The sequence below is a fragment of the Psittacula echo genome (genome assembly GCF_963264785.1).
Source record: "Psittacula echo genome assembly, chromosome: 5".
Lineage (NCBI taxonomy): Eukaryota > Metazoa > Chordata > Aves > Psittaciformes > Psittacidae > Psittacula > Psittacula echo.
In genome coordinates, this window is record NC_137739.1 from 14,601,092 (window position 1) to 14,627,378 (window position 26,287).

The window sequence follows — 26,287 nt, forward strand, 5'->3', positions numbered from 1 at the left end:
CAATGTAACTTTGTTGATAGAAAACCAGCTGAGAACAAGTAACCCACACAGAAATAGATACTGCTCTAGAAACTAGGCAATTTGCTGCAACAACTCATTTATCTGCTTATCTGCATCTGATGGCACTTTACAAAACAAAATGTTAAGTATTAAAAAAAGCGATTAACTTCTTATAGACATGCATAAAGTGCTTAAGGTATTATCAGTGCAACTACTCAGTGGACAAAAAACTGCTATTTAAGAAGACACCCTGAAGAATTTACTAAAACAAACAGTGACTACATTATTGCCTCCTTTCAGCAGTTTAACTCGTTGCTTTATGAATAATTCAGTGACAAATGAAAGACTGCATGAACCAGAGTTCAGTTTGGACACTAACAACGCACCTATAATTATCCAGCACATTTACAACTTCATGCTCTTGCTGAAGGAGTTTGTACGGCCTTTAAGAACTTTTTCATACACTTTTTAAGCTTCAGGTGTTTAGTAAGTTGGGCTAGACAGCAGCACTAGCATGAGTTTTTCTTCAGTACAGTGTTGTTATTTACTAGAAAGACTCCAACCTGCCTGCCTCAGACACTAACCTGGCTTTTACTCATTCTTCAGTGCCACAACCCCCCCTTTGCAGTCATCAGGGAAAGAGAAGGTCTGCTGAAAAACCCTTCATAGGTCCTTTTCTTAGACTGATGAGCCTTCTTAGCTTAGGTTGCAGTTCTAGAAAACTATCAGACCAGGAGGAAAGGAAGAAAGACTGCTTCTGGTTCCCATGTAACACCCAAAGCCCAGTAACTAGAACAGCTGACAAGACAAATTATTTCCTTCCACAATAAGGAAAGGCTGAAACATCAGAAGTGTCATGACTTATTATGGCAACAGCTACGGGACATGCACTACCTTCTCTTCGCTGTATCTAGAGCAGCAAGGCTACAGAAGCAACTACCCTAACTCGTCACATCTTGTCTCTGCGCATTCCAGAGATGGTAGTATGATTACGTCTTTGCTGAAGACAAGGCACTCAGTCCCAACCTACCGAACACACCCTAAACAATGCCCTTTTCCAGTATCACACCCCTCTTTATATTTTACTGCTTTACTGAGTAATGGACTTATCTCTTGCAACAACAAACGCTAAGCTCTTCGGCAATCATCACTAGAAAGGATGAAAAACTACTCAAATTAAAATGAACTTCTGACACAGGGACAAAAAGGATATACTTGCAACGGGAGCCAGGGCGTTCCGAGCATCACAGAGCATTTCTGTTTGTACATGGTACTACACTCGGCATGGGATAGCACTTGGCATTTTTTAAAAAAGACAGCTACATAGCAATTGAGTTTATTTGGATAGTAATATGAGCACCTTATAGGATCAATGATTATGCTCCTTTCCTTGTTAAAGTATGGAAAAGCAGAACACCTTTCACCACCTGGACCAGCATAACTTTTAGTGGTCTGTCAGCTACGTACATTTTCAGAACTACTTTCTGTATCACTTTGGATGAGTAAGTCAGACCACTGTGTCAGAAAGTTTTGGGGTATGTCTCAAAGTAAATACAGTAACTGAATGCTTGTTACATACTTAGGCAGCAAAAGGTTTTGCACCTTTGACAGCAATATAAAATGTTGCCTTACATGGTTTTGTATGATCACATACACCACTTGCCCAAACTAGCTATGAAGGCAAACTGATTCTAAGTACTTTGTTATAAAGTTAAAATCTTATTTGCCATTATTTCAGATTCTGAATTCTGTTTGAGAATAGATTGATGCTAATGGCTCACTCCTAAACTCAGTCTAAACTCATGCTGAGCTCAGCTCATGCTAGCAGCAGCACAGAAAGCTAGCAGGAACGCATTAAAATATTTTTTTCCTAATCCTGATAGGATTTTTTTTAACTGTTGAAACACTGTTGATCTGTCCAAGTTAGAGTTTGAATGCAAAAATAATTTCCTACCAGAGAACAACAATGGATAATGATACGGATTTCGCACTGCAATAGATTTTAGACATGAGCAGGTAAAAACCAACCAAAACATCTTTTAGGCTTATACCTTAAACAGGACAGCTGGCATATGTAATTATACACACCTACGTAAGGCAACGTTTTATATTGCTGTCAAAGGTGCAAAACCTTTTGCTGCCTAAGTATGTAACAAGCATTCAGTTACTGAGCTAGAGAAACTGCAATGGGAACATCAGAGACCTCATACCTAACCTCTAACACCTTCAACATTTCTTCCAGTTATCTTCAATGTCTTCCTTTATCACTGGAGATTTGCTAACACTGATCTTGTTTTCCTTATGCTTTCTGCTGTGCAGAGAAATGGACAGATCCGTAAAGTAGGTTCACAGGAATCTGACTTGGTGGTTACAGGTAGCTAGTAGTTCTAAGGCTAGGCTTTTGTGAGAAGAAAAAGCAACCAGATCAGATTCAGCAGAGTAACTTTAAACACTGTTACACCATTGTGATAAAGCAAGCAAGCAGAGTTAATATTTCCTTCTCATTTGACAATACAAACAAGCTTGAATCCAGGCTTCTTTGCTGAACAGTAAAAGAGTCCAAATATACTCACAAGAAATTATTCATTTTAGGCTAACTATGCAACTACAAAACCTGTTTTAAAGGTGACTATTATAGCAAAGCAGCATGAAAACACAAGCCAAATCATCTGCAAATTGGATCTGGTAGACCTATGGCAAATCCACAGCAATGTAAAACTGGCTGTAGGTACACAGACAGTGGTGACCCGTGCCATGCTATGCCACATGATGCACACACTGGTCAGCTGGGATGCACAGCTGGAAGATCTTGGCACTTCCAAAGCAGTGTCTGACTAAATTGTTCTTGAAGGAGTGCTTCTATAAAGAACTACTATGGGCTCTAAACTAGCACAGCACGCTGGATAATTAACATGGAAGCAGAAACATACTATTTATAAAGCAGAACTGTCAATAAAGCCTGCCATGTATGCTGGTTTGGCTTCATATAACACAGAAACAGGTTAAGAATGAGGACAGAGAAAACAGACCAGATATATTCACTTCTGAGAAAAGGTAACTAAAAGGGGTGGGGGTTACAGGATACACCAGACAAATATCCTGAATAACATGGAGGTGGAAGACGGGGAAAACAACCAACCAATAAATAAAAACCCCACCAGAGAACAACATTACTACTTCAAATACACAAGGCATTACATGAAATTGCCAGAATGTGAATTTAAAGGACACAAAATGCTTTTTCATGCTGCACCTGAAACTTCTGAAAGCTATGAAAACATTGTGTCTAAGGGTGCAGGACAAGACACCTCCCCAGCTCCCTCTGGCTTAAAGGCAGCATCACTGATGCAAAACAGGAGGTCCATCCACAAAGCACAGTACGCAGGCCTGACAGCAGCCAACAAAGGAAGACCTGGCAGGCTGAAGGGAACAGGAATGGGCAGGGACACTGCTGCAGGGCATCCTCCCAGTCCCCACCTCATGGCTTTGGGATTGCCTGATTCATGGATGGTGTCTCTGCATTTCAAAATGCCCCCACTTTTCAAATCACCAGACACCACTAGTATTTACAACATCTCGGACAGGAGTGCCACAGTCTAACTATGTTATACAAAATAACTCTTTGTTTTCAACCTGCCCTCTGATGTTACACTCCATATTCTCCAGGTCTTACATTGCTTCTGTTTCACTTTTTTCTGCCACTTGTGCTTTCCAGACTTCAGCACACCTTCCCTCCCTTATCCAGATGGACACCTCCTAGCCTATGCAGTCGTTACTCCTACAGTGCCCCTTTGATACCTTTTACGATCTTTATTTTCCTTGTTGTAACTTCTTTACTTCTCCTATACCTTTTTTTAAAATGGAGGAGGAAAGCAAGGCTGTTAGCCAGGCTGCACTCAGTGTTCGAGACGCAGAAGCACAGTCACACAATGAACTTACGCAAAGCATGCATTATTCCCCGTTTGCTTCTGAAGGCAAAGCAATGAAAGAAAGAAGAATCCATCAGGAGCAGTGAAAAGGCAAGGAGGAAGCCTGGCCAGGCCCAGACACCCTTAGGGGGAGCAGAGTGGGGAGGGGAACTCATCATATCCCCCCTGCCCTAACATTTAACATAAGCACGTGCTGTAGACAGACCTCAAGAGGCAACACACCAGATTAAACGATTTTTGCTCAATTCAGGATGGCTAACCTCATGCAAATATACAGGGTTTTTCCATAAGCAGCTTTTTAACATTCACACTGGAAAACCTCTTACCAGCTAACGTTAAAAAGACTTTAAAAAAATAATCCAAGATTCCTGATAACACAGTTTTGTGCTATAAACTTCACTGCAGAAACACCACACACCTATCACAGAAATGTATAGCACTTCATATTTAAAACAAGAGTGCACCCAAGCCACGCTTCAAGTTGAAGACAGACCCAGTTGGTGAGAAGCATGCAGGTGATGTGGGCTAGGGAGTGGGAACAGCCCCAGGCTCCCCTCCAGCCCTACACCCACAGCGTCAGCCCTGGCTTCACCTCCCAGCCCAGCACTGGTGCTCCTGACACTTTCCTCCGTGCCAGAGGAACAGCCACTGCACGGCACGTCAGTGGAAACAGTACTGCAGCGCAGAGCTCAACTAATCAGCATGGGTCTGCTCAGTACCGATAAGTCCTAACCTCAAGACAGGGTCACTTTTACACGTTTAGATTAGCTCTGGGGAGAACTACAGCAACAATTAAACCCTTCAGAGACTGGTGGTTTGGGGTGTTTTTGTTAAGTCTAATGTGTACTAATGCACACGTGCAGATCCTGGTAACAGAGAACATTGGCTGTTTCCTCCCAGTGATACCAGGAACACTGTTGGTAAAATCATTCTTTTCTACAGAAATCGCTATGTTTATTAACACATACATTTCAAGTGTAATGGTAAACTATGATTTTAAGAGATTCCTAGTACAAAAAAACCCCACCCAAAATTATACACTTTGGGTTAATTTTACCATTTGTTTTCAGTGTAAGTAACAAGAAGTAATTCAGCTTTCATCTAAAACGAACTGTGGAATGAGCAAACCAAAAATATTCCTGTTTCAAATGGGATGTTTTACAATGAGCTGGACAAAAAGCTGCTTTTTCGTTCTCTAAGACAGAGCTTTCTGTTCTTCATCAGTTTCCCAAACTCCTGAAAAAAAACTGTCCAAGGAGTTTTTGAGGTTGTTACCTCCTAAGTTCAATTCTCCAGTCCCACCTGTTAGCATTGTTCCATGCTGCACAAACACCTCACTGAGCCAAAGAGGACAAGCAGAGAAGGACTGTACCTGGGAGCAGTGTTCAGCCAGGACAGTGAGCTCCATGATGATGCCCCAGGGAGCAGGGGCTGTGAGGTGATTTACCCCATCCTGCTCTCATTTAGCACAGGATGCCCCTTCCCTACAAGTGTCCCCATTTTGACCAGTCTCCACAAAGATTTTGGGGCCTGGACACTCCCAAGAAACCACAGCCATTAAGTTACTGGCCAGCCTTAATTCCCTGAATCATCTGCCAGGTGGCTACTCTGCTTTCTACTTTGCAGCACAAGCACTACCGATCATTGACATCATTTACAAAGTCTCAACAAAGGAATGCACCAAGAGACTTCCTCAGCCTTTACAACAGAACCATTAGGTCCCAAAGCAGTTCAGGCTTTCTTCAGCCTTCACCTTCAGATCAGATTTAACTTTTATTTCCCTTCCCACTCTGACAGCAACCTTTCTACCCCCAGATGCTAATGCAAGAATAACAACCTAGGCTCTGAGGAACAGCTTACTATTGTTGTAAAATGTTCTGAAGATCAGCTTCTCTACTGCTTTGAAGACATAAGTTTCTGCACTGAAAACATCCAAATGTGAGCAGATGCCGAAATTAGCACTAAACTGTGTTAATTATTTAATACTGTCTACATGGAGAACAACTTTTTTCAAACAAATAGCACAGCTGAAAAACGGTTTTATATAGAAAACACAGAATCTCAGGCTTTAGCTTCCATCATTTACCAAGGAATTCTTAAAAGAATGCAGAATGGGAATTTTGTAATCCTCAGTTAAGCTCCACTGACAATTTTATCACTTTTCAGTCAGCAATTTTAAGTCCCTTTTTTTTTTTTAATGAAAACAAAAAAAACTTCTAAGTGACCAAAAAAAAAAAAACAACCCCAAACTAAAACAAAAAAAAAACCTCAACCCCCCCCCCCCCAAAAAAAAAAAAACACCAAAAAAAAAAAACCCACAAAAAACAAAAAACAAAACCCACCAACCTTTTCCTGTTTAACTATTATTCACTGTTAAATAGCCAACCAGTTGTTCTGGTGCCAAAAAGGCTGCCATACAGCCACGAAACTATACAGCCAAGTCCACATATTGGCTAAGAAAATGCAATCAGAAAAATCACAGAATCAACCAGGTTGGAAAAGACCTTTAAAACCATCAAGTCCAACCATTACCCCAGCACTGCCAACTCCACCACTAAACCTCTTCTCCAGTCTAAACAACCCCAGTTCCCTCAGCCATTCCTCATCAGACTTGTGCTCCGGACCCTTCACGAAAGAAAACAATATACATCCAAAAAAAGGGCACAACCATACCCACACTTTGAGCCTAAATCCGAATACAAATGCACTGAAATCAATGAGGCAAAGCAACTACTGCATCCTTTTCCACATCAGTTGAGTTCAGTTAAATTCAGATCTCCAAAATGAAGCTACTTGGAATACAAACAAGACTAATAAGAAAAAATACAACCTACTGATAAATACTGGAACACCTGTAAAGCAGCAATCATTTTTACAATTGTTCTTTATCACAGACAGAGCTTCTTGAGCCATGTACATCATACAGTAAGATCTGCAGCTGCAAACTTCAAAACTATGTGGTTTATGCAAATTACACAAACAACTATTTTAGAAACATGAATTGAGATACATATTCAAGAAATAAGACCCTGCATGTATATAATTTGGATTTTGTCTTGCAGTGCAACCAAGTGGCTGAAGGGTGGAGCGATGACACTCCCAGTGAAGTTTGTTTTAGATGCTGGGGCTGTCACATATTTCAGTACTCTCACTAATGCCCTGATGTGTCACCACCCCAAGTAACCATCCAAATTACTTCTTCCATGAAAAGGGAGACCAAAGTTGTCCAAAATTCTTCTTTCTTCTTCAGAAAGGCAGTCACCTCACACGTGGCAGCAGTTATAACTAGTGTATTTCTGTGCAAACATACATTCTGAAGAGGAAAGTTGTACTTCACTACTCACATGTTTGTTGTGTATGGACTTGTACTTTCTTATTATATATCACATTTTATTTTTTTGTTTCATAAGCCAAATCTTCAGACAGTATTTCAATAGGTTTTTGGTAGACTATTCTTAGAGGATAAAAGCAACAAACTAGACTTGAAAATGTGTTTTACAACAGCTGGCTACTGTGTATTACTCAGTGAATTCCATCTTATGCTCTGCAGAAGACCCTCATTCTACAAATACATACCCAATCTTAATACCCTATTCTTTCTGGTAAATCTTCCCAACTACTTCCATTTTCGCTCCATTGCTAGCACCACTCATCTGAAGCAAATTTTGAGGACTTCCAAAATTAATTACTGCCTTCCTGTTTTGCCTCTGGCTGGCAGCTGGTATAAACATCACCACCGAATTAAGCTGTATCTCTGATTCCTTACTCTATTGATGATGAATGATTCTTCCTTTGTCTCAGGAAAACCTTAAGTCCATTAAGTTTTCTCCCCACCCTTTATTTTTCTCTTCAATAATGCAGCATTTGTGGACTGTGTCATCATCAGCCACTACACACATACACAGCTGGGACAGAAACCCTTATTACTCAATACTTCTTTTGCTCTAGCTAGTCCACTTACATACTCTCAGTGTATGAGAGTGCATATTCCTGGAGCACAAAAAAGCAGATTTTTTTGTCAGTCCTCCCCACTACTGGATCCTCATCTCATTTCCTGTCTTTTTCTTCTACTACTTTTCCATGCTAACAGTTCTCAGAGGGGATGAGCATGAGACAGTGCATGGCAGTGGATCACAGAGGAGAAAGAAACATGCAAACATAGAGGTACACCACAAGCTGTCTTACTACTATGCAATTCCTTCGTGCTTCCTCAGCTCCAGACCTTTCCCACCAAAAATCTTGTTTAAGAAATAAAAGTATAAACAAACAAACAAACAAATAATTATAAGCATCTGCTACCAGAGTGCACTATTTGAAGGTTTCTCATCTAAAAGTCCCTGGTTTTTTAAAACCTAAAACTGACAGAATTGAAGTAGAGCTCCAATTTAACTGTGATTATAGTCAGGTCTGACCCAATCCTGAAATGAACTCCAGATGTTAACTGGTCAAAGTCAGAATAAGACTAGAATTTAAGAATTACTAGAGACAGTAATAATTTAAGTGCAACTGTTACTCATGCAAGAATACCTTTCCCCTTCTGAAAGGGGAAAACTTTCTTTCAGAAAAGAAGGAAGAAACATGCCATACCTTTACAATAAAGAATAATGAGAGATATAAAAGCCAACAAACCCAAAGACAAAACAGACTGGGACTGAAAAGAGAATAGTTATTTTGCTGATGGTTAGCAGAGAGGAGAAGCTGCAGTCTGGGACACAGCACTCAGACTAGAAAAAGACGCAACCCTTAGATACAATATTCAGTTATTTCACCTACAAAACCCAGGTGCCTACAAGTAAATGGCAATGTGTTACATTTACCAGGGTGGTAACACAACACTGGCACACTTCTAACAGCTAAGCTATACGAAAGGAAATTTATCTGTGCACATGTAACAGGAGAGTCTTTACCTGTTTAAGCTTGTTCACAAGCCCCATCAGACACAATACACTGTCTAGATTTTTACCTAGCAGATATTCTATGCCCCCATTACATCCTTTGACCATAAAAATGTTAAAATAAAGAAATAAACGTACACATGTTTTGATTTGCTCTAATTCATATGGCCAAATCCAGGTATTTTAATGTCCCTGTGGATGTTTTACTCTTGATGCATTTTCAGCACACTTTTTAAGATCAAAGAAACCCCACAAGACTAAAGAGATTGAGAGAGAGAAGGAGTAGGGTAAGCAAATGTTTGTCTCACTTTGGCTTGGACAGTATGGGTAAACAAGAGACTCCACTAAACATCCAGATGATAATCTGTGGGATGCTAGAGATCTCTGGGATTTTATTGGAGAACTTCTATCAGGCTGTAGGATCTCCCCATACTCCCCTTCTCAAGGCAATGCCCTGGGACTTAACCCATGTGCATGGCAAGAGAGAGGAAGCCCATTGTAGGGACCGAACTGCACACACAGCACAAGTATCACACCCACTGCTGCTGGGTTGCACAAACCAAGCCAAAACCCATGTTCCTTCACTGTACAAACCACTGCAAATGGTACCCTCTCTTCTTTGAAAATTAAAGTATTTGCTTCAAAGTGTTGAGACAGAATAAATGATCTCAGAACAAAGAGAAACACCTCCAAATGTATCTTACAGGCACCCAGTTCTGGCTTTTACTATGATTCTGCCATCATACTTGCCTAATTGATGCAGTGTTCATAAAGCTGGGGCGGGGGAGAGGAATTATTTCCATTATTTTCTGCAAATGCTATTAGCAACCAACTCAATCAATTCCACAAGCTAACAGAAAGGCTATAAATGTAAGAATTTATGCCAACAGTGCTTATTCCTTATCACTTAGTATAATCCAGCATTCTTGATGTCTGAGCGCACTTCAAGTCTCTGCAACCTTCACTCTCCAGCACAGCAGTTCTGAACTGTACACGGAACACCCACTTGAATGCCAAGCTCCAGCTAGTGGGAAAAAGGAAAGGTTATTCCAGATCCACCAGCAAATGGACCCCCTATCCATCTGCACACATGTAAACTAAAACTCAAGACACTAGTGACCACAGTGCTCCATCAGGATTATGACAACCCTCCACAGCTGAAGTTAAGAACCTGCACTAAGTTACAAACTCCTGTTACATTATGGCATTGCCTGTGTTGCACTAATTACATGTTACAACTACTGCTCCTGAGATAGTTTTATAGTTTTGTATTTTATTGTATTTATATTTTTCATATCTTTATTTATTTATATTTTACCTATTTATTTTTTTAATGGACAAATATTAAGTATTTTTTAGAAGAATGGCATTTTGAGCATTAAAAAAGCATGCTGGGGTGCACAGTACACTGGTGCTCTTTAAACTTTTTGCAGTGATAACATGCATTCCAATACGGCTCCAGCAATTTAACTCTGATCCTTATATTTAATTATTGTTGCTTGAAAAACACATTTGAAAGAACTGGTGGAAAGGAGAAGGTATTTCTCACCACTACAGTTGGCACATCTAGAGATATTTGTATTTTCTCCTAAATCGTACAACACAGCAAGTAGTAAAACAATCTGGGTAGGCCAAACCCCACATTATTCAGGCATGCCCAGGTATCGAACTACCATTAAAATATCATTTTAAAATATTGCTACTGATGAATATCACAAGGACAGTCCAAATTTCTCTGCAGACCCAGGAGGCAGCTGCATACATTCAACCATGACACAAGTTACAGAGTTCAGTGAGTGACTTTATATGGGAGAGAAATATGGTAGGGTGAGGAAAGCATTCCAGCTCTCAGAAAATTCATGCCCATCTCCATCAGCTATACAGCTATCTCTTGAATGTAAGCTGAACTTCTGAAGTTAACATACACCAGTAGAAACCCTATGTTATCCACCCACCACTCCTTGCCTGGCAGGCAGTTAACATACCACCTTCTCCCTGGCTGCAGGGGAAAAGTAACAGATACTCCTCTCCAGCCCCTTCTCTGTTCAAGTCCAAAGGCAACCAAAGCCTTCTCAGCTGCCCACTTCTTCAGGTGCCCTGCTGAACCGTACCAGTAGGTAGGGCAAGATTATTCTTTTGGAAGTAGTAACCTATTTTCAAAGCTTATTCTCCCATGGCACTCCTCCTCCTACCTCTGGTGCACCCTCACCTAGGAAACACAGGGGCATACCAGCTAGCTCCTGCCATCCCCCCAAGTCACCCACTAGGAGGTTGCTCCCAAGGAAAGAGTGCTGCCAGTAACAAGACGCATCTCCACTGGAGAAGCAGGTTTCCATCCTGCTAAATTAATTAATAACCCCTCCCCAAATTTGAGAGCATGATGTAGAAATCAAAAACGCAACACTACCACCAAGAATGGGTTTATAATACTGAGAGTTGAATGAGCTTCTCATAGCATGCAGCTGTCCATATTTAGGGTAGAAACGACCTATAAATCAGTCAAGAATTCCACTTACTTAAAAAGGAATTCTTACTTCAGAAAACACAAATATCTCTATTTACAAACCTGCATCCTGCCAAAATTTCAAATACTTTTACTGTACACCTTTCCTTTGATTTAACAAAGCATGCATCTGAGGTGGTTACTGTGCATGTCAGGGTATATTAAAAATGAAAGATCAAAAATTAACATTAGCCCAGTTAATCTCTGCCAGTATTCTCCTCTAGCTACACTAACTAGATCCTGTCTAGCATTAAGCCAGTCAGTACTGAGCCAGTTTTATATTCTTCAGTCTCATCTGTGAACATGATGCTAACAGCAATATGCATACTTTCTGTTGAATTTAAAATTACCAAAATTTCATGCATCATCTCCTGCAAATTTCCCAGATTGGGAGGCAGATTAACTCAGAAAATGCTTTTAACAGACCTGCTAAAACCTTGTATGATCCAACCACATTCCAGAAACCAGTGGCTCCTGTTAAATTAGGACCATGACACTGGCAAGAGCGGTTGGCTGACAGAACAGCTGCAGTAAGCATTAACTCCAGGTCTGAATGTGACCTGGAAATTTTTATCACTGTGCTGAAAATATCAGAAGAAAAGCTAGTTTGGACAGGAGGTTAAACCTCTCACAAACACATTTAGATTATGATTTGAGGTAACTGTCTGAGATTTTAATAGGTACATAAATCAGAAAATAGTAACCCACTTATTGCAGGTGAGAAAGCAGGAAAGCTTCAGATGTATCTTCAAGTTGGAAAAATGCACGAGACTACATTTTCAGCTACAAGGAATACCCTTGTGGTTAAAAAAAAAAAGCAACAGAAGTGAAGACATTCAGAGGGAGACCTGCAATGGCAACAAGTTCATCCCCAGAAGTGGTTTGCAGCTGAACAGCATTCAGTTTTTACAACGGTAAAACCTAGTCCTCTGCAAGCTTGGATTTGATATTCATCCTTGGAACTCTGCTATAGCCCTGTCCTCTAATGCAGCTCTTGGAGGAGACAGACCCAAGTGTCAAATAAAGGGTCTTGGGAAAGTTTAAAAAACGTTAAGAAGTTAGAGAAGTTATTAATGGCTTAAGAGGTTCTTCTCCCTCCTGCCTCCGCAGCTACGCTGACCCACGTGTTCGCAGGGCCAAACAATAAAGCAGACCAGTGAACTGAGTTAGGTTAAAAATAAACTCAAAATAAGGAAGTTACTTTAAATTCAGATATCTTCATTCATCTTGTTTACCACGTGCTCCCACGCAATGGTGTCAGTGCAAGTGAGGAGGCAATAGAGAGGTGTAGAGGTCAAAAAAACCCTGCTCTAGAAGATACCTCTTCTCTGTGGCAGTGTTAAGAGTCAAATAGACACAAACTCTACTCCTGGCTCCCAGAAGCATATAAAAGTCATATGATATAATGAAGTCTGGTGCCCAGACCAAAATCCAGGACCTTCCCTGCAGCTTGTGCTCAACTTTGGGTCAGACTCTCTTCTGCAGGCACTATTCTCAGCTGACTGCTGCACAGCACAGCCACCTGGCACTACACCAGTCCAGAGTCACTCCTTGGATGTGGGAGACATTTGATGCCCCTTACTCCAGAGCTCCAGGATGCACCCTGCTAAATGCAGGTGGGCTTCCACTATACAAATTTAAGCAAAAACCAGGTAACAATAATATTATTATTTAATAAAATGGGTTGTGAAGATGTGCTTTGTGTTGCATTCAGTGCTACTAGTATAACTTCAATAGCAAAAGCATGTGTTCACACATTTGGACACATAAGGTATTAGGAAGGCTCTTATGCTCGCTCATGTTTCAGGCTTATAAAAGGTGGAAGCAAGGACTGGTGGCCTGGGAAGAATACAGGGATGTTGTCCAGGAAGCTAGGGACCAGGTTAGGAAAGCTAAGGCCCAGTTAGAATTAAACTTGGCTAGGGATAGCAGGATAGAAGGATAGCAGGAAGGGATTCTATAGCTACATTGTGAATAAAAGACAGACTAGGGACAATGTGGGCCCCCTCCAGAAGATATCTGGGGAACTGGCTACCCTGGATTTGGAGAAGGCTGAGGTTCTGAATGACTTCTTTGCCTCAGTCTTCACTGGCAAATGCTCTGACCACACCACCCAAGTCTTGGAAGGCAGACGCAGGGACTGTGAGAATGAAGACCCTAGGCCCACTGTAGAAGAGGATCTGGTTTGAGACCATCTTAAGAACCTGAACGTACACAAGTCCATGGGACCTGATGAAATCCATCCACGGGTCCTGAAGGAGCTGGCAAATGAAGTTGCTAAGCCACTGGCCATCATATTTGAAAAATCATGGCAGTCAGGTGAAGTTCCCAATGACTAAAAAAAGGGAAATATAACCCCCATTTTCAAGAAGGGGAAAATGGATGACCCAGGGAATTACAGACCAGTCAGTCTCACCTCTGTGCCTGGCAGATTCTTCTGGAATGCATGCTAAGGCCCATGAAAAACAAGGAGGTGGTTGGTGACAGCCAGCATGGCTTCACTAAGGGGAAATCCTGCCTGACCAATTGGGTGGCCTTCTATGATGGGGCTACGGAACTGATGGACGGGGGCAAAGCAGTTGATGTCATCTACCTGGATTAGTGCAAAACGTTCAACACTGTCCCACACGATATCTTTGTCTCTAAATTGGAGAGACATTAATTTGATAGATGGACCACTCGGTGGATAAAGAACTGGCTCTATGGCTGCACACAAAGAGTTGTGGTCAATGGCTCAATGTCCACCTGCAGACCAGTAACGAGTGGTGTCCCTCAGGGATCAGTGTTGGGACCGGTCTTGTTCAACATCTTTGTCGGTGACATGGACAGTGGGATTGAGTGCGCCCTCAGCAAGTTTGCCGATGACACCAAGCTGTGTGGTTCAGTTGATGTGCCAGAGGGAAGGGGTGCCATCCAGAGGGACCTTGACATGCTTGTGAGATGGGCTGATGCCAACCTTATGAAGTTTAGCCATGCCAAGTGCAAGCTCCTGCACCTGGGTCGGAGCAATCTCAGGCACAGCTACAGGTTGGGCAGAGAAGAGATTCAGAGCAGCCCTGCGGAGAAGGACTTGGGGGTGCTGGTCGATGAGAAAATGAACATGAGCCGGCTTCAGTGTGCGCTCGCAGCCCAGAAAGCCAATCCTGGGCAGCATCAAAAGGAGCGTGACCAGCAGGTTGAAGGTGATCCTGCCCCTCTACTCTGCTGTTGTGAGACCTCACTTGGAGTACTGTGTGCAGTTCTGGTGTCCTGTGCATTAGAAGGACACGGAGCTGTTGGAGCAAGTCCAGAGGAGGCCACGAGGATGATCAGGGGACTGAAGCACCTCCCATATGAAGACAGGCTGAGAAAGTTGGGGCTGTTGAGCCTGGAGAAGAGAAGGCTGCGTGGAGACCTCATAGCAGCCTTCCAGTATCTGAAGGGGGCCTGTAGGGATGCTGGGGAGCGACTCTTCATTAGGGACTGTAGTGATAGGACAAGGTTAAAACTTAAACAGGGAAAGTTTAGATTGGGTATGAGAAGAAATTCTTTCCTGTGAGGGTGGTGAGGCACTGGAATGGGTTGCTCAAGGAAGCTGTGAATGCTCCATCCTGGTGGTGTTCAAGGCCAGGTTGTACAGAGCCCTGGGTGACACGGTTTAGTGTGAGGTGTCCCTGCCCATGGCAGGGGGGTTGGAACTAGATGATCTTAAGGTCCTTTCCAACCCTAACTATTCTATGATTCTATGATTCAGACCCTGACTATGCTGTATTTCAAGCAACCAAGAACTTTTCTTGGATTTGACTTCAGTTTTGTTCTTCTAAGGTGGCACAAAGTATCTAGATTTTGATTCATTCTTTATTATTAGTCTACAGTATGAATTTATACAAACATTTCTGAGGCATTCATAATTTTTAAGGCAGCTAACACATAAATGTACTGAAGAGAGCCACCTGAGGCAGTGGTCTCTCGCTGCATTAATGTTAACACCTCTCAGTTCATTATACTGAAGGCTACTAAAAGGTCTTAAAGAATTAGTTGGAATGTTTTCTTAATCCAGCAAGGGAGGTCACCAACCAATAAAGCTGAAGTGTTTTTATCCCAAGTTTAAAAGTCTGGAGACTGATACTGCAATTTCACACACATTTCTTCATGGCAATGCCAACACACCCAGTCCCCAGGCTCATTCACACCTCTAAAAACCTCCTCTTTGCTAGAGCCAGCTCAGCTCTTTGTTCAACTGCAGGGACTGGAGAACCCACTGGTTACACTACAGAACTCCAGCAAAGCTGAGGGGACAGAACAAAGTCATGGCTGACCAGGCTGCTTATGAATGGGCAAGTGGCACAGGTGAAATGAGATCCATTTTGTGCAACTTTCTGATTAGTTTTCCACTTAATCTGTGCTATTATCAAGAGCGAGAGAGTGTTTCCCCCAAAGAGCTCCACTGGTAAGCAAAGCAGCTGCACAGCTTTCCCTCCTTTAGAGGGAAGCCCCAAGGATCCTTTCCAGTAAGGTCTCTATCCCTTCCACACCAACCCTCTCTTACTTTGGACGACACACTTCAGGGCACAGGTTACGAGCCAAAGCATGAGCCCAAGGAACAAAATGGGTTAAAAAAACCAAGACAAATCTGCTGAGAATATCTTGAAATCAATATAGAACAGAAGCAATACACCTGAAGAATCAATTATCAGTTCCTGTGTTAAATTTTTAGAGTAAACTACTTCAAAAATTATTAGCAAGTTTTGATTTCTGGCACATTTTAGTTTGATTTTGCTGCTGCTTATTTTTAATTCCTCATCTGTAAGGATACTTCAAGAAGGAAAAACAAACAAACCAACCCTGAACAACGGAACTCATGTTTATGGTTACTACCTTCATGGCATGATGGAGATATTGCACACCATTACACTAGTTTTTAAGAAGAGTGTTTTTCTGATGCATGGCTGAAGTCCAAGAAGTATCTGAAACAGTCAGACTGAAACAGAGGAGATAAAAACCACAGAGGAAGAATGTGACAAGGGAAAGGAAAGCAGAACAAAATTGTGAAACATCACTACTGTAGTTGCTACTAACAAGGAGGAGTTTGCCCGTGGCTTGTGACCCACTGTTTAATTCATATAATTTACAGACACACTTGTGTCCAAACTTCTAATAATATCTACTGTTCTCCAGAAATCAGGTTCACCTCTCAATATTATTAAGCAACCAATACATAACCAGGTGAAAAATTCTTTAGGTCAGTTCCTTGCTATTCCCAATGAAAAAGAAAATCTAACTACCCTTAACTTCACTTAATGAACAATAAAAGAGGGTTCACACAGCCTCTGCTTAAGTAGATTTCCTTTTTTAAAACAAAAGTACACCTCACTGTCTTAGGACTTGAAGTCTGTAAACCCATGCAACAGCTTCTGAGTGTTCAGTCAGCAGTAACATCTGTAACAGAAGCAAACCAACCATTTATCTAAATGGAATAGCTAAAACATACTGTGAAGGTAAACTTGTGTCTAAAAATTGTACCTCATTATGGTTACCAGAAATATTCTGGTGATACAGAAGTTTGAAGTATTTCACAACTACTGTAAAGCAACAGCAATGGGTTGGCCGCATCAGGAGAGCTGCCTGGCTTTACAAGCAGGAAGGGAAGAAGTTCTTCCCCACCTCTAAATGAAGTGATCTCTGTTACTGAAAAAAACCCAAAGATGATGCAGAAACCACCATGCTCCAGTACTAGGATTGTCAATTCCACCTTGATTGCCTAAAACAAAATGCACGGGGTGGGGGTGGGAAGGGGGAAGGCAAAACCTGAAACTGCTCCCCAAACACCTTTTAATGTCTTCATTCTTTTCCAGTAGCCAGAGATTATCAAGATTAAAAAAAAAAAAAGGCATCAGGTTACTGTCCAAAAACTGTACAGTGCTAAATAAACACAATTTAACACAGACACTCCTCTAGTCATATAGGGGCTGGGGCAGCCTAGCAGGACCAGATCAGTAATAGTCCCTTCACAGCTGATGGATAAAATAATTATGAACGAAAATACGGAGCCCAGACATAGAGTGGCCATCCTTTCTGATCTTAAGACCTGCAAACCAGAACACTTGTATCACCACAAGCCACAACCCTGCTGTTGCTGCCACCACCATGTCTAGCACAGCAGAACCACAGAATACATGCAAGTTTAGAACACCTACCCAAAAGTCCTAATCTACTGCGAGATAAGGGCTGATCTGCACAATGAAACAGAAGGGGGTGGCATACCTGCTCCAACACATGCAGGGTGGCTTCTTCCTCAGCTGGGGGTCCCCAGCCCACAGAGCATCCCCAAGCTGCTGCTGGGTCCCACTGCAAGCAAGGGCAATCACACATGAGATGCTCCAGAGTGCATACAGGTACCACATGGCCCAGGCTTGAAACTGACATCCACGATTTATCCTGTACCTTCATGGCTCAGAAGCAAGTTTTACACCAAACATTTCCTACCTAGTCACAGAATGTGTCCATTTATACTGGGAAAGTTTCTATTCTTAAAAATTCAATTTCACTTTTCTTAAATACTGTTTCTATGAACTTATTTATTAACTTATTTACTGCAGATACAGTCTGTACATTCATAATTCACAGATTAGCCATTTTATGAAATAAGTTTACACCCTGATCCATTTAACAGTAAGCATATTAACCCAAATGGATTTGGAATTTAAAACCTTTGCCAAGTTTTAATAGGTGTTTGCACCCTCATACCTTTATCAAAATCTCCATCAAAGTTCTGTCAAACAGTATCAGTGATGTTAGAAAATAACTCACCAGAACATACGAAACATATGGCAGGGAAAAAATCTCTATTGTGGAAACACACAACCATTCCCTTTTTCAAACACAGCTCAACAGAAATTCGTCCAGTGATTGTACATCATCAGATTTAGAGCCCTAAACCAGAATCTTCCTTAGATCTTAACAAAAACACACATGCACAGCTGGAGATGCCGTAGCTTTCAAGAACATCCTTAGAGTTGCACTATGTGAAAGCACCAAATGATCAAACTTAGAGATACGGTGAACACCAATGATACTCCTACACATCCTTTCCTACTCACACTAGGAAAAGAGAAATTATGAAAATCACTGTAAGAATTTTCACAGATTTCTGCTTTTAAACAAAAAATTCTACTGGAGTGAATTCAATCCCTTAATATACAAAATATAAAGCTCCAAGTTCTGTTTTCCAGCACTTTTATGATGTTTCATATCAAAGAGGCGTGACTACTAAAAAAACCTTCATCACATACGCAAGAATAAGCTGAGGTACCAGTGTTTTCTCTTCCCCAATTTAAACAGGATGCTCCTGATACATCTTCTCTGAGTAGCATTACTCCAGAGGTTGCTTTACAGCTACAGCCAGAAAGAACTGCAGGTTTGCAGGCACCAAACATCCTGTTCTCCCAAGATGTTTGATGCTACAAAGCACAATGGTTTTGTTTAAATCTTCACTATTAAATGTGTCAGGAATTACTTATTTCTGTAACATATAAACCAGCAAATTAAAAACACAAACTGAGATTTGCTATCTTGATTATATAATAGAACTTCAGTTATAGCAAAATTTGCCATTTAGTTTTAATCTCCGTATTTTTAAGATCTTTTAACAAATCTGCAAATGCTGCTATGCTGAATAATCAAGCTGTGGTATTCCAGATGCATAATAAGTCCAACATAAAACAGTCTGCAAATATGGCTTTATATTCTGAAAAGAGTCCCAAAGATTCCTAGGCACTACAGCGAAAAACTAACAGTGTCTTCCCCAAACTGCAAATACTCAGTACAGTTTCAGTATTTTCAAAAATCCATCTACTAATTTCCAGAAGCTTAATTACTTCTAGTTAACAAAATAACAGCTTTCTAGGGAAACTACACAAATACAAGTCAGAATAAAACACTACTTCCAAGCTGACCATTCTTCATTTTGCTGGCAAGTCGTTCAAACTCCATTCAGTTTCTAAACTTACAGATCTTGTTTTACTACAAGCAGTAAGTCAGGCTGAAGAGAAAAAACGGTTTAGCAGAAATATTAAGATGTGTTAAGTCGAAGCCTGCAACAATACACACAGATACATTACGCTAGGTGCACTCTTCCTGTTTTTGTTAGTGTATCAAATTAAAACATTGAAACTATTGGAGCAAAATACATTCTATTTTAAGTGACCAATGAAAAAAAGTTTCAGAAAACAGCACTGCATATTTGATGACTTGACAGGTAAGGCAGCCAGTCTCCAGCCCCCACTCTACTTGCCAAGACACTTTGTAATAATTGCTAATATATATATTTATATACGTATGATTTGAGAGGGAAAAGCACGCTTGCTATTACTAATGCTTTGTGTTGCAAACTACTCAATATTTTACTCCTTCACAGCCAGCATTCTCCAGCTACAAAATACAAAGTTAAATTAAAGCAACTGATCTGAACACCTGAAAGCACAAACTAAAGCAGACAATGCTCTATTTTAACTTTATTATCATTTAAGAAAAATTGGACGCTTCGCAAGCTTTAAACCAGTTCATTTTCACCCTTACCCCAAATATCAAATGATGTCATGCAAGATGTACTGGTTAAACTGGTTTAACTGCTACAGGCTGGATGCAGTGTTGAGATTTTCTTGTGATAAATTAATTCTGCAGCAATGAAATTGATTCAGCTAGTCTCAAACAACTATCTCCATCTGCTTTTTGAAAGTTTGGGCCTATATTTCTTTTACACACACACCCCTTGCTACTTATGTAGTACAGCTGCACAGTAATGACAGGGAGCAGTTTAACTTCTCTTCTGAATACTGAAGTGGAGTAAGGAAATCTGTTTTGTATAGTTCATCCTCGATAGTGTGCCATCTTAATTCCCCTCTGAATTTTCCATTTCTCCTTCATAGAAAGTTTACTAAATCTGACAACCTATTGAGCACCAAGTTTATAAAGAACTTGCAGAAGAAACTCTGGACACCGTTAACACTCTTTAAAAGTCACAAATGCTGCTTTCTCAATTGGTGTGAAGCAGCTACATCAGAATAATGCAATACACATCTTTTCCCAAGGCCAAACATGCTGTTTCCAGAGGTAGTAAACATGATCATTACCGGGAATAAGAGTCCAGGCCTGGTCCTTCTCTCTAGGTATAACATCGGAATTAACTTAATTTTGCTTGCTGTCTGCTGCATCAGCATTTTTATCTCCCCTTGCTTGAGCATCATCCATTTAATGGAAAAATGTTAAGGCTGGAGAGGGGAAGGGGCAGGAAAAACGATGAATTTGTCTGCATATTCTCGCAAACACACAGCCTCACTTTATCACTGCTTAGCTAGCAGCAACACAGAAAACAGCAAAGGAGCTCAGGTTAAAAAAGAGAGACACAGGCCTTCAGGAGAAAGGCGTGGAAGCAGGCAAAAAAGAAATGAACACTTATATATGCAAATGATATTAAATTGCCAGGAATTGAGAATATTAATGAGGATAAAACATGAGAGAGAAGTAAGCATTCAGAAGAGAGGCAAAAAAACCCCCAACCACTTCTGTACTTGAGACCAGTATCACACAGTGGGTCAGAAATCTAGTAAAATCTAATAGTGAGCGAAACAGGAATGAAAAGCAAGCAACACAGACTTCCAATTACACAGGAACTGCAGAAAAGTGCAATTTTACACTCTTCACATACATGCACACACAGAGCCATGTCAATTACTTTTTTTTTTTTATCGTTCTTTGTAAATACCTTGCATAATTTCACCTGGCATTCAAACCTGAACCTTAAATTGCCCTAACTAGGATAAAACTTGGAAGACAGCACTGCCTGAGAGGCTGCAGAGGTGACACAAGGAGAACACCAGCGTGCAACCTGAACTACCAGTCACCACATATTCACGGACTGTGACAGTGTCTCAGTAAGTCTGCGCTGGCTACTTTGGAAAATAAGCTTCCATAATGTGAAACACATGTACATACATAACTATGACCAGAGGCTGGACCTACCAAAAAAGCAGATTCAAACCATAAACAAGGGAAACTTAAAGTTAGTAAGCACAAAAGAGACTTTCCATGAAAAAACTTTATGAAATATGTAACTGTAGGTTTGTATTAAACCAAGTCATTTGAAGTTCAGACACATTTGTGAAAACACGTTACAGGAGCAGCATATAAAAGTATTGGGATTTGGATTCAATTACACTTTATAGAGCAACTCACTAGCAACTAAACAGCCGTAATTCTTTGCCTGATAAAGCAACCTATATACTCTACTTACGGTACATAAAAACTATTATTTCTTGCACTAAATTTATTTGGCATAAACTCCTCAAAATTTCTACAGGATAATTTACTAATCACCACCACAAACTGTTTATTTATCTAAAACTCAGGCACCAGCGGCTCACCTGCACACTCCCACTGGGTGGTTTCAGTCCAAAGGCAGCAACAGCAGCCAGAATCACAAGCTTTTATATGACAGTGGATCAGGGCTGCATACAAAATCCATAACCAGCAACAGAATTTGGCCAAATAACTGCCAGCATCTGCGCTGCCTCAAGCAGCCCTTCTTGCTCCTTCCCACCCCAATGCCAAACCTTCACCACAACCATACAACGCTAAATGGGGCTGCAGGGTGAACCAAATTAAAACCCTAAACCCCACTTCTTGTTTTTAATCTTGAGGACTTCACCTCCACAGGGAGGTGCACCAACCCAGCAGCTGGTGTGGCACACAAGATGAAAGTAAGCAGCAGCAAACGCTGTTTGCCCAATTGTACTAGGAAACACAACCTCCTTCGACACATCCCTTAAAGTTTCTCTGTCTATGTATCACTGCTGCTTAGCCTCAGTAAGGCTAAAGCTGATTACAAACAACATCCACAGGTAACAGAAGACTAAACACACAGAGGTGATTGTAACACCACTGCATTCTGAGCATTGTAAGGAGGTGAGCCTGCATCACACCTAGTGAGTGGTGACCTGCCCTTACCAAGGCTGCCATTGCTTCTTTCCTTCATGATACAGAGATCAATTTTTCCTTCTAAAGTGAATCTCTTCCTTCCTCTTTAAGTCTTATGGCCCTGTCTAGTACTACTATTATTTATACACAGTGTCCATAATGTCATTAAGGAAGAGTAAATTAGTCATAAGGGAAAGGGAAGGGAGAAAAACAGAGATGTGAGAGCAGACACTCAAAATACCACATCTGATTTAATCCTACAGAGTTTAATTCCACACTTCTTTTACTACATCTGAAATGGTTATCTCGCTTATCAAAAATCTGCTATAGCTGTACACAGAATAAGTGAACCTGCACCTAACTCAAAATCAAGATGTGCAATTTTCCACTGAGCATTCTTCACATACCTCCTAAATCTAACGTGATCACTCACTGAAGAATGGCATCCAACAGTGTTCTGTGCATGTTAAAATTAAGTTAACTACATGTTATTAAGTGTTTTCCTCACTGCTTGAAACCATCTCTCTCAAGAAAGCACAGCCATAAACTAAAATGAGCATTGTTTTACACACTAAATGAACATACACCCACGATGTCAACTTTCATTAAAACTCAGCAATAATCTGATCTCTGCTATCTTGTAAACTTAACACATTTCTCAAGAAAAATCAAGTATTGCAGGAAAAAATCTTCAAAGACTAAACTTTCTTAGTTTTGTTTCTGCATAAATGGACAGTTCTGTAAACTCTCATCAATTAGCAAGTTTGTAATATCACTGAGACTCAGCTGTGTGTGGCCTAATACATCTCAACTAGATTTCCAAGATAACACTGTATTTATTCTCCGTGTTGCTATGTTGATATATGCAGAGACTCCTTCCTCACCCCTCCAATGGAGGTGGTGACCTGTGTAAGACTTCCACAACCAAAGGGACTTCTGCCTGCATTTTGGACTCCTGTATCTCTACTCACAGAGAAGATGCAATACAGAGATATTCAGAAAACCTTTAAAATGCATAAAAGTGTTTAGCGTTTCACAGTGTGCCCAGCATTGTAGGGCATCAAGCCCATAAAAATCAAACTAAAAACATTAAATACAGCCAATATTCTAAAGGACTTGGTATTCAGAAAGGGTATAAAGGGTATTCAGAAAAAGCAGTTTGCTAAGGGCTATCAAACAATCTGCTGGAAAATATAACCCATGACATGTTAATATTTGTATGCATACAAACAAATATTAGGTATACTTAAAATCACCTCCTTTAATGTATTTGTCACACAGTATATAAACCCCAGTTTGGAGATTTTTCCAAAACAAAAACAGAAACAGTCACTCTGATAGTAAATAAGTTTTAGCTATTATTTCATGAAATAGAGATTTATGCTCAAGAAAGCAAAGCTTTATGTAATGACCTTCTAATCTTGAAATGTAATCTCACAGTCACCGTGACAAACTTCCACTGAAACACCTTCGCTCCTCCTGATATCAATGGCAATTATTTAGCAGAAAGATACATTTACTAAGTCGATTGTCATTGTTTCCAAGTAAAATATCTTGTGTTAGCAAATATTTATGTCACTGTTGATTAGAACGGTTGTAACAGAACTGGCATCGTCGCAGCCAGGCATTCTAAACGATATTTAGGTAGTTGGGCGTTTTTGACCTCCAAGTCAAATTCCATCGGTATGAGCAGCATGCTGTGGCTGCCCTTCCTTAGGGAACAAAATCCTACCATACATTTGCCCGAAATAATTTTCACATCGCTGAATCCAAGCGGAAGGTATTGTTCAAAGGGGGGAGGGAGGGTGCGTAAAAATAACAACACAATGCAAAATAAAATGCAAAAGGCACCAGCGGAGACCACACCGGACGGGAAAGAGAACAAGCCTGAAAATGTAGTGCCTCCTTTATGAAACCAGCGCAACTGCATGACGGTGCAGGATCCGAGCCGAGAGCTATGCAGGCGCTACACATGGCCAGCGCTGCCCGCCGACCCCGCGCTAGGCCCGCCCGCAGCCGTTCCTGTAAATAACCCTCAGAGGAGGGTTAATTAAAAATGGCGAGCAGCGTGGCTGCCTGCATACAATGCGCGGTCGGGCCGCGCCGCCCCGCACGGCTCCAAGCAGGGCAGGACTCAAGCCCACCGCCGGCGGGAGCGGGGACACCGGGCCGCGTCGGGCTAGGCCCCGCTGCCCACCCTTCACCGCCCGGCAGCCCTCGGGACAGCCGCGCCCCCTTCCCCCGCAGAAGGCAAAACCCTCCCCCGAAATCACAACTACTTTGAGACGAACCCCAAAAGCCCCTCATCCCGGCCGCCGGGACCCCTCGGGGCGCGGCTGCCTGTCCCCACCGCCCCCCTCCCGGGTTCATCCCGACGGGGAGGCTTCCAGCCCGGCCAGGCCGAAGGTCCGGGCTCACGGCCGCACGCCTCGCCCCGGGGGCGCGGGGCTCCTTTTGTAGCAGCGCTTCCCCCGCATCCTCCCCCTCCCGCGATGCAAATTCCTGCGGAGCCCCCCCACCCCGAGCCGCCTCCCGCGGCCCCGCACTGCTCCTCACAGCCGCAACTTTCCCTGGCCGAAGTGCCGCCGCGCGGAGCTCCCCGCGCCCAGGGAGAAGGATCCCCAGCTGGCCGCGGGACGGCGACGGGCGGCCAGTCCGTTCGCAAAGGAGGGAAGGGCTGGGTGCGTGTTTACTGCGGAGGGAAGACGAGAGCTCCCCGCGGGGGACGCGGCGCCAGGCGAGGGAGCCCCGGGAACCAGCAAGAGATGGGCGAGAGCGGGGAAACTCTCCTCAGAGTTGAGGGCGCGGGCCCTGCCCGGGCCGGGCTTTACCTTCCATCTCCATGTCCTCGGGCTCGCTCAGCTGCTGCTCCCCGGGCTTCTGGTGCTGCTGCTGCTGCTGATGGTGGTTCATGTCGGGATGGGGCTCGGGATCAGCGGTTGCGGCGGCCTGGGCCTTTCCCGCTGGGGGCTGCAGGCCTGTGTCGGGAAGGGAAGGGGCGGAGGAGCGGCGGGGCCTCGGCAGCGGCCGGTACTGAGCACCCACCTCGGGGGGCTGCGGCTGGGCTCCGGCGGACAGGGAGCGGGTAGCCGGCGGAGGCAGCGAGACGCGCACGTATTTGCTCGCTATTCGCCCAATCTCGGCGGCAGCACCCGGTCGGGGGAAAGGGGTGGGGAGGAGGGACCGGCCGGGGGTGGCGGCTTCCCCGGGGGGCCGGAGGGGAGGGGACCGGGAGGAGGGGAGGGGGGGACGGGAGACCAGGAGTCAGGGCCCGGCGGCGGCGCCCGGCGCTTCCCCCTCCCCCGGCGAGGTGTCCCCGGCGCTGCGAAGTCGGGGAGGCGCCGCGGGGCCCCTCCTCTGCCCTCCCGCCCCCCCCAGCGCCCCGGCACAGCCGCTGGCCGACGCCTGGCTCACTGCTCCCGGCCCGCGGGCCGCCCCCGTTGCCTGTGCCCCGGCTCGCTGGTGCCGCTCCGCCGCCGACAGCGCTCTCTTGTCTCAAAATGGCGGCTGCGGTAAACGCCGTGAAATGTCACATCCGCATGAGGGGCAGCCCAGCGAGCCGGGGAGGGGGAGGCAGCGCCGCGGCCGCCCCGGGAACAGCAGCCGCCGCCGCCACAGGAGGCCGGAGGGGCGGGGCTACAGCGGCCGGGCCCGGGTCCTGGCGTCGCTGCGGCCTCGCCGAAGGCCGCCGCCGCCACCTGCGCGTAGTCCGGGGAGGGCGGCCGCGGCTGCCCACTGGCCGAGGCGCCGGGCCCCTCCCGACCTCTGCAGCGGAGGCTCGCTTCTGCCGTCGGCCAGGAGCGGGGGCTTCGGCCTCACCTGAGGGAGGCCCGGGCCCGCGCCCCCACCTCCACCGCGAGCCGTCTCGCTGCAGAGGCGGCGGCCCCCGCCAGGGCTTGCCAGGGATCGCGGCCCGGTGTCGGCTTCTCAGGCCCCGCTGGGCTTCTGTGACTTCTGTGGGCATGTTTTCCTCCTTGTGCCCAGGCCCGCGTATGTGCAGCTGGGTG

At 43.4% G+C, this 26,287-nt stretch overlaps 1 protein-coding gene across 3 annotated transcripts in view; it reads right to left on the minus strand.

Moving 5' to 3' along the window:
- The window catches only part of USP7 (ubiquitin specific peptidase 7), a 76,896-nt gene extending 50,911 nt beyond the window's left edge, over positions 1 to 25,985 (minus strand). For 2 of the 3 annotated variants that reach the window (XM_080618937.1, XM_080618936.1), the window contains exon 1: positions 25,112 to 25,985. In XM_080618937.1, coding sequence (XP_080475063.1) covers positions 25,112 to 25,193 — 82 coding nt within the window. In that variant the 5' untranslated portion in view covers positions 25,194 to 25,985. The remainder of the gene's footprint in view (positions 1 to 25,111) is intronic. The other variant, XM_080618935.1, reaches the window with a different exon arrangement.
- Between the last annotated feature and the right edge of the window lie 302 nt (positions 25,986 to 26,287).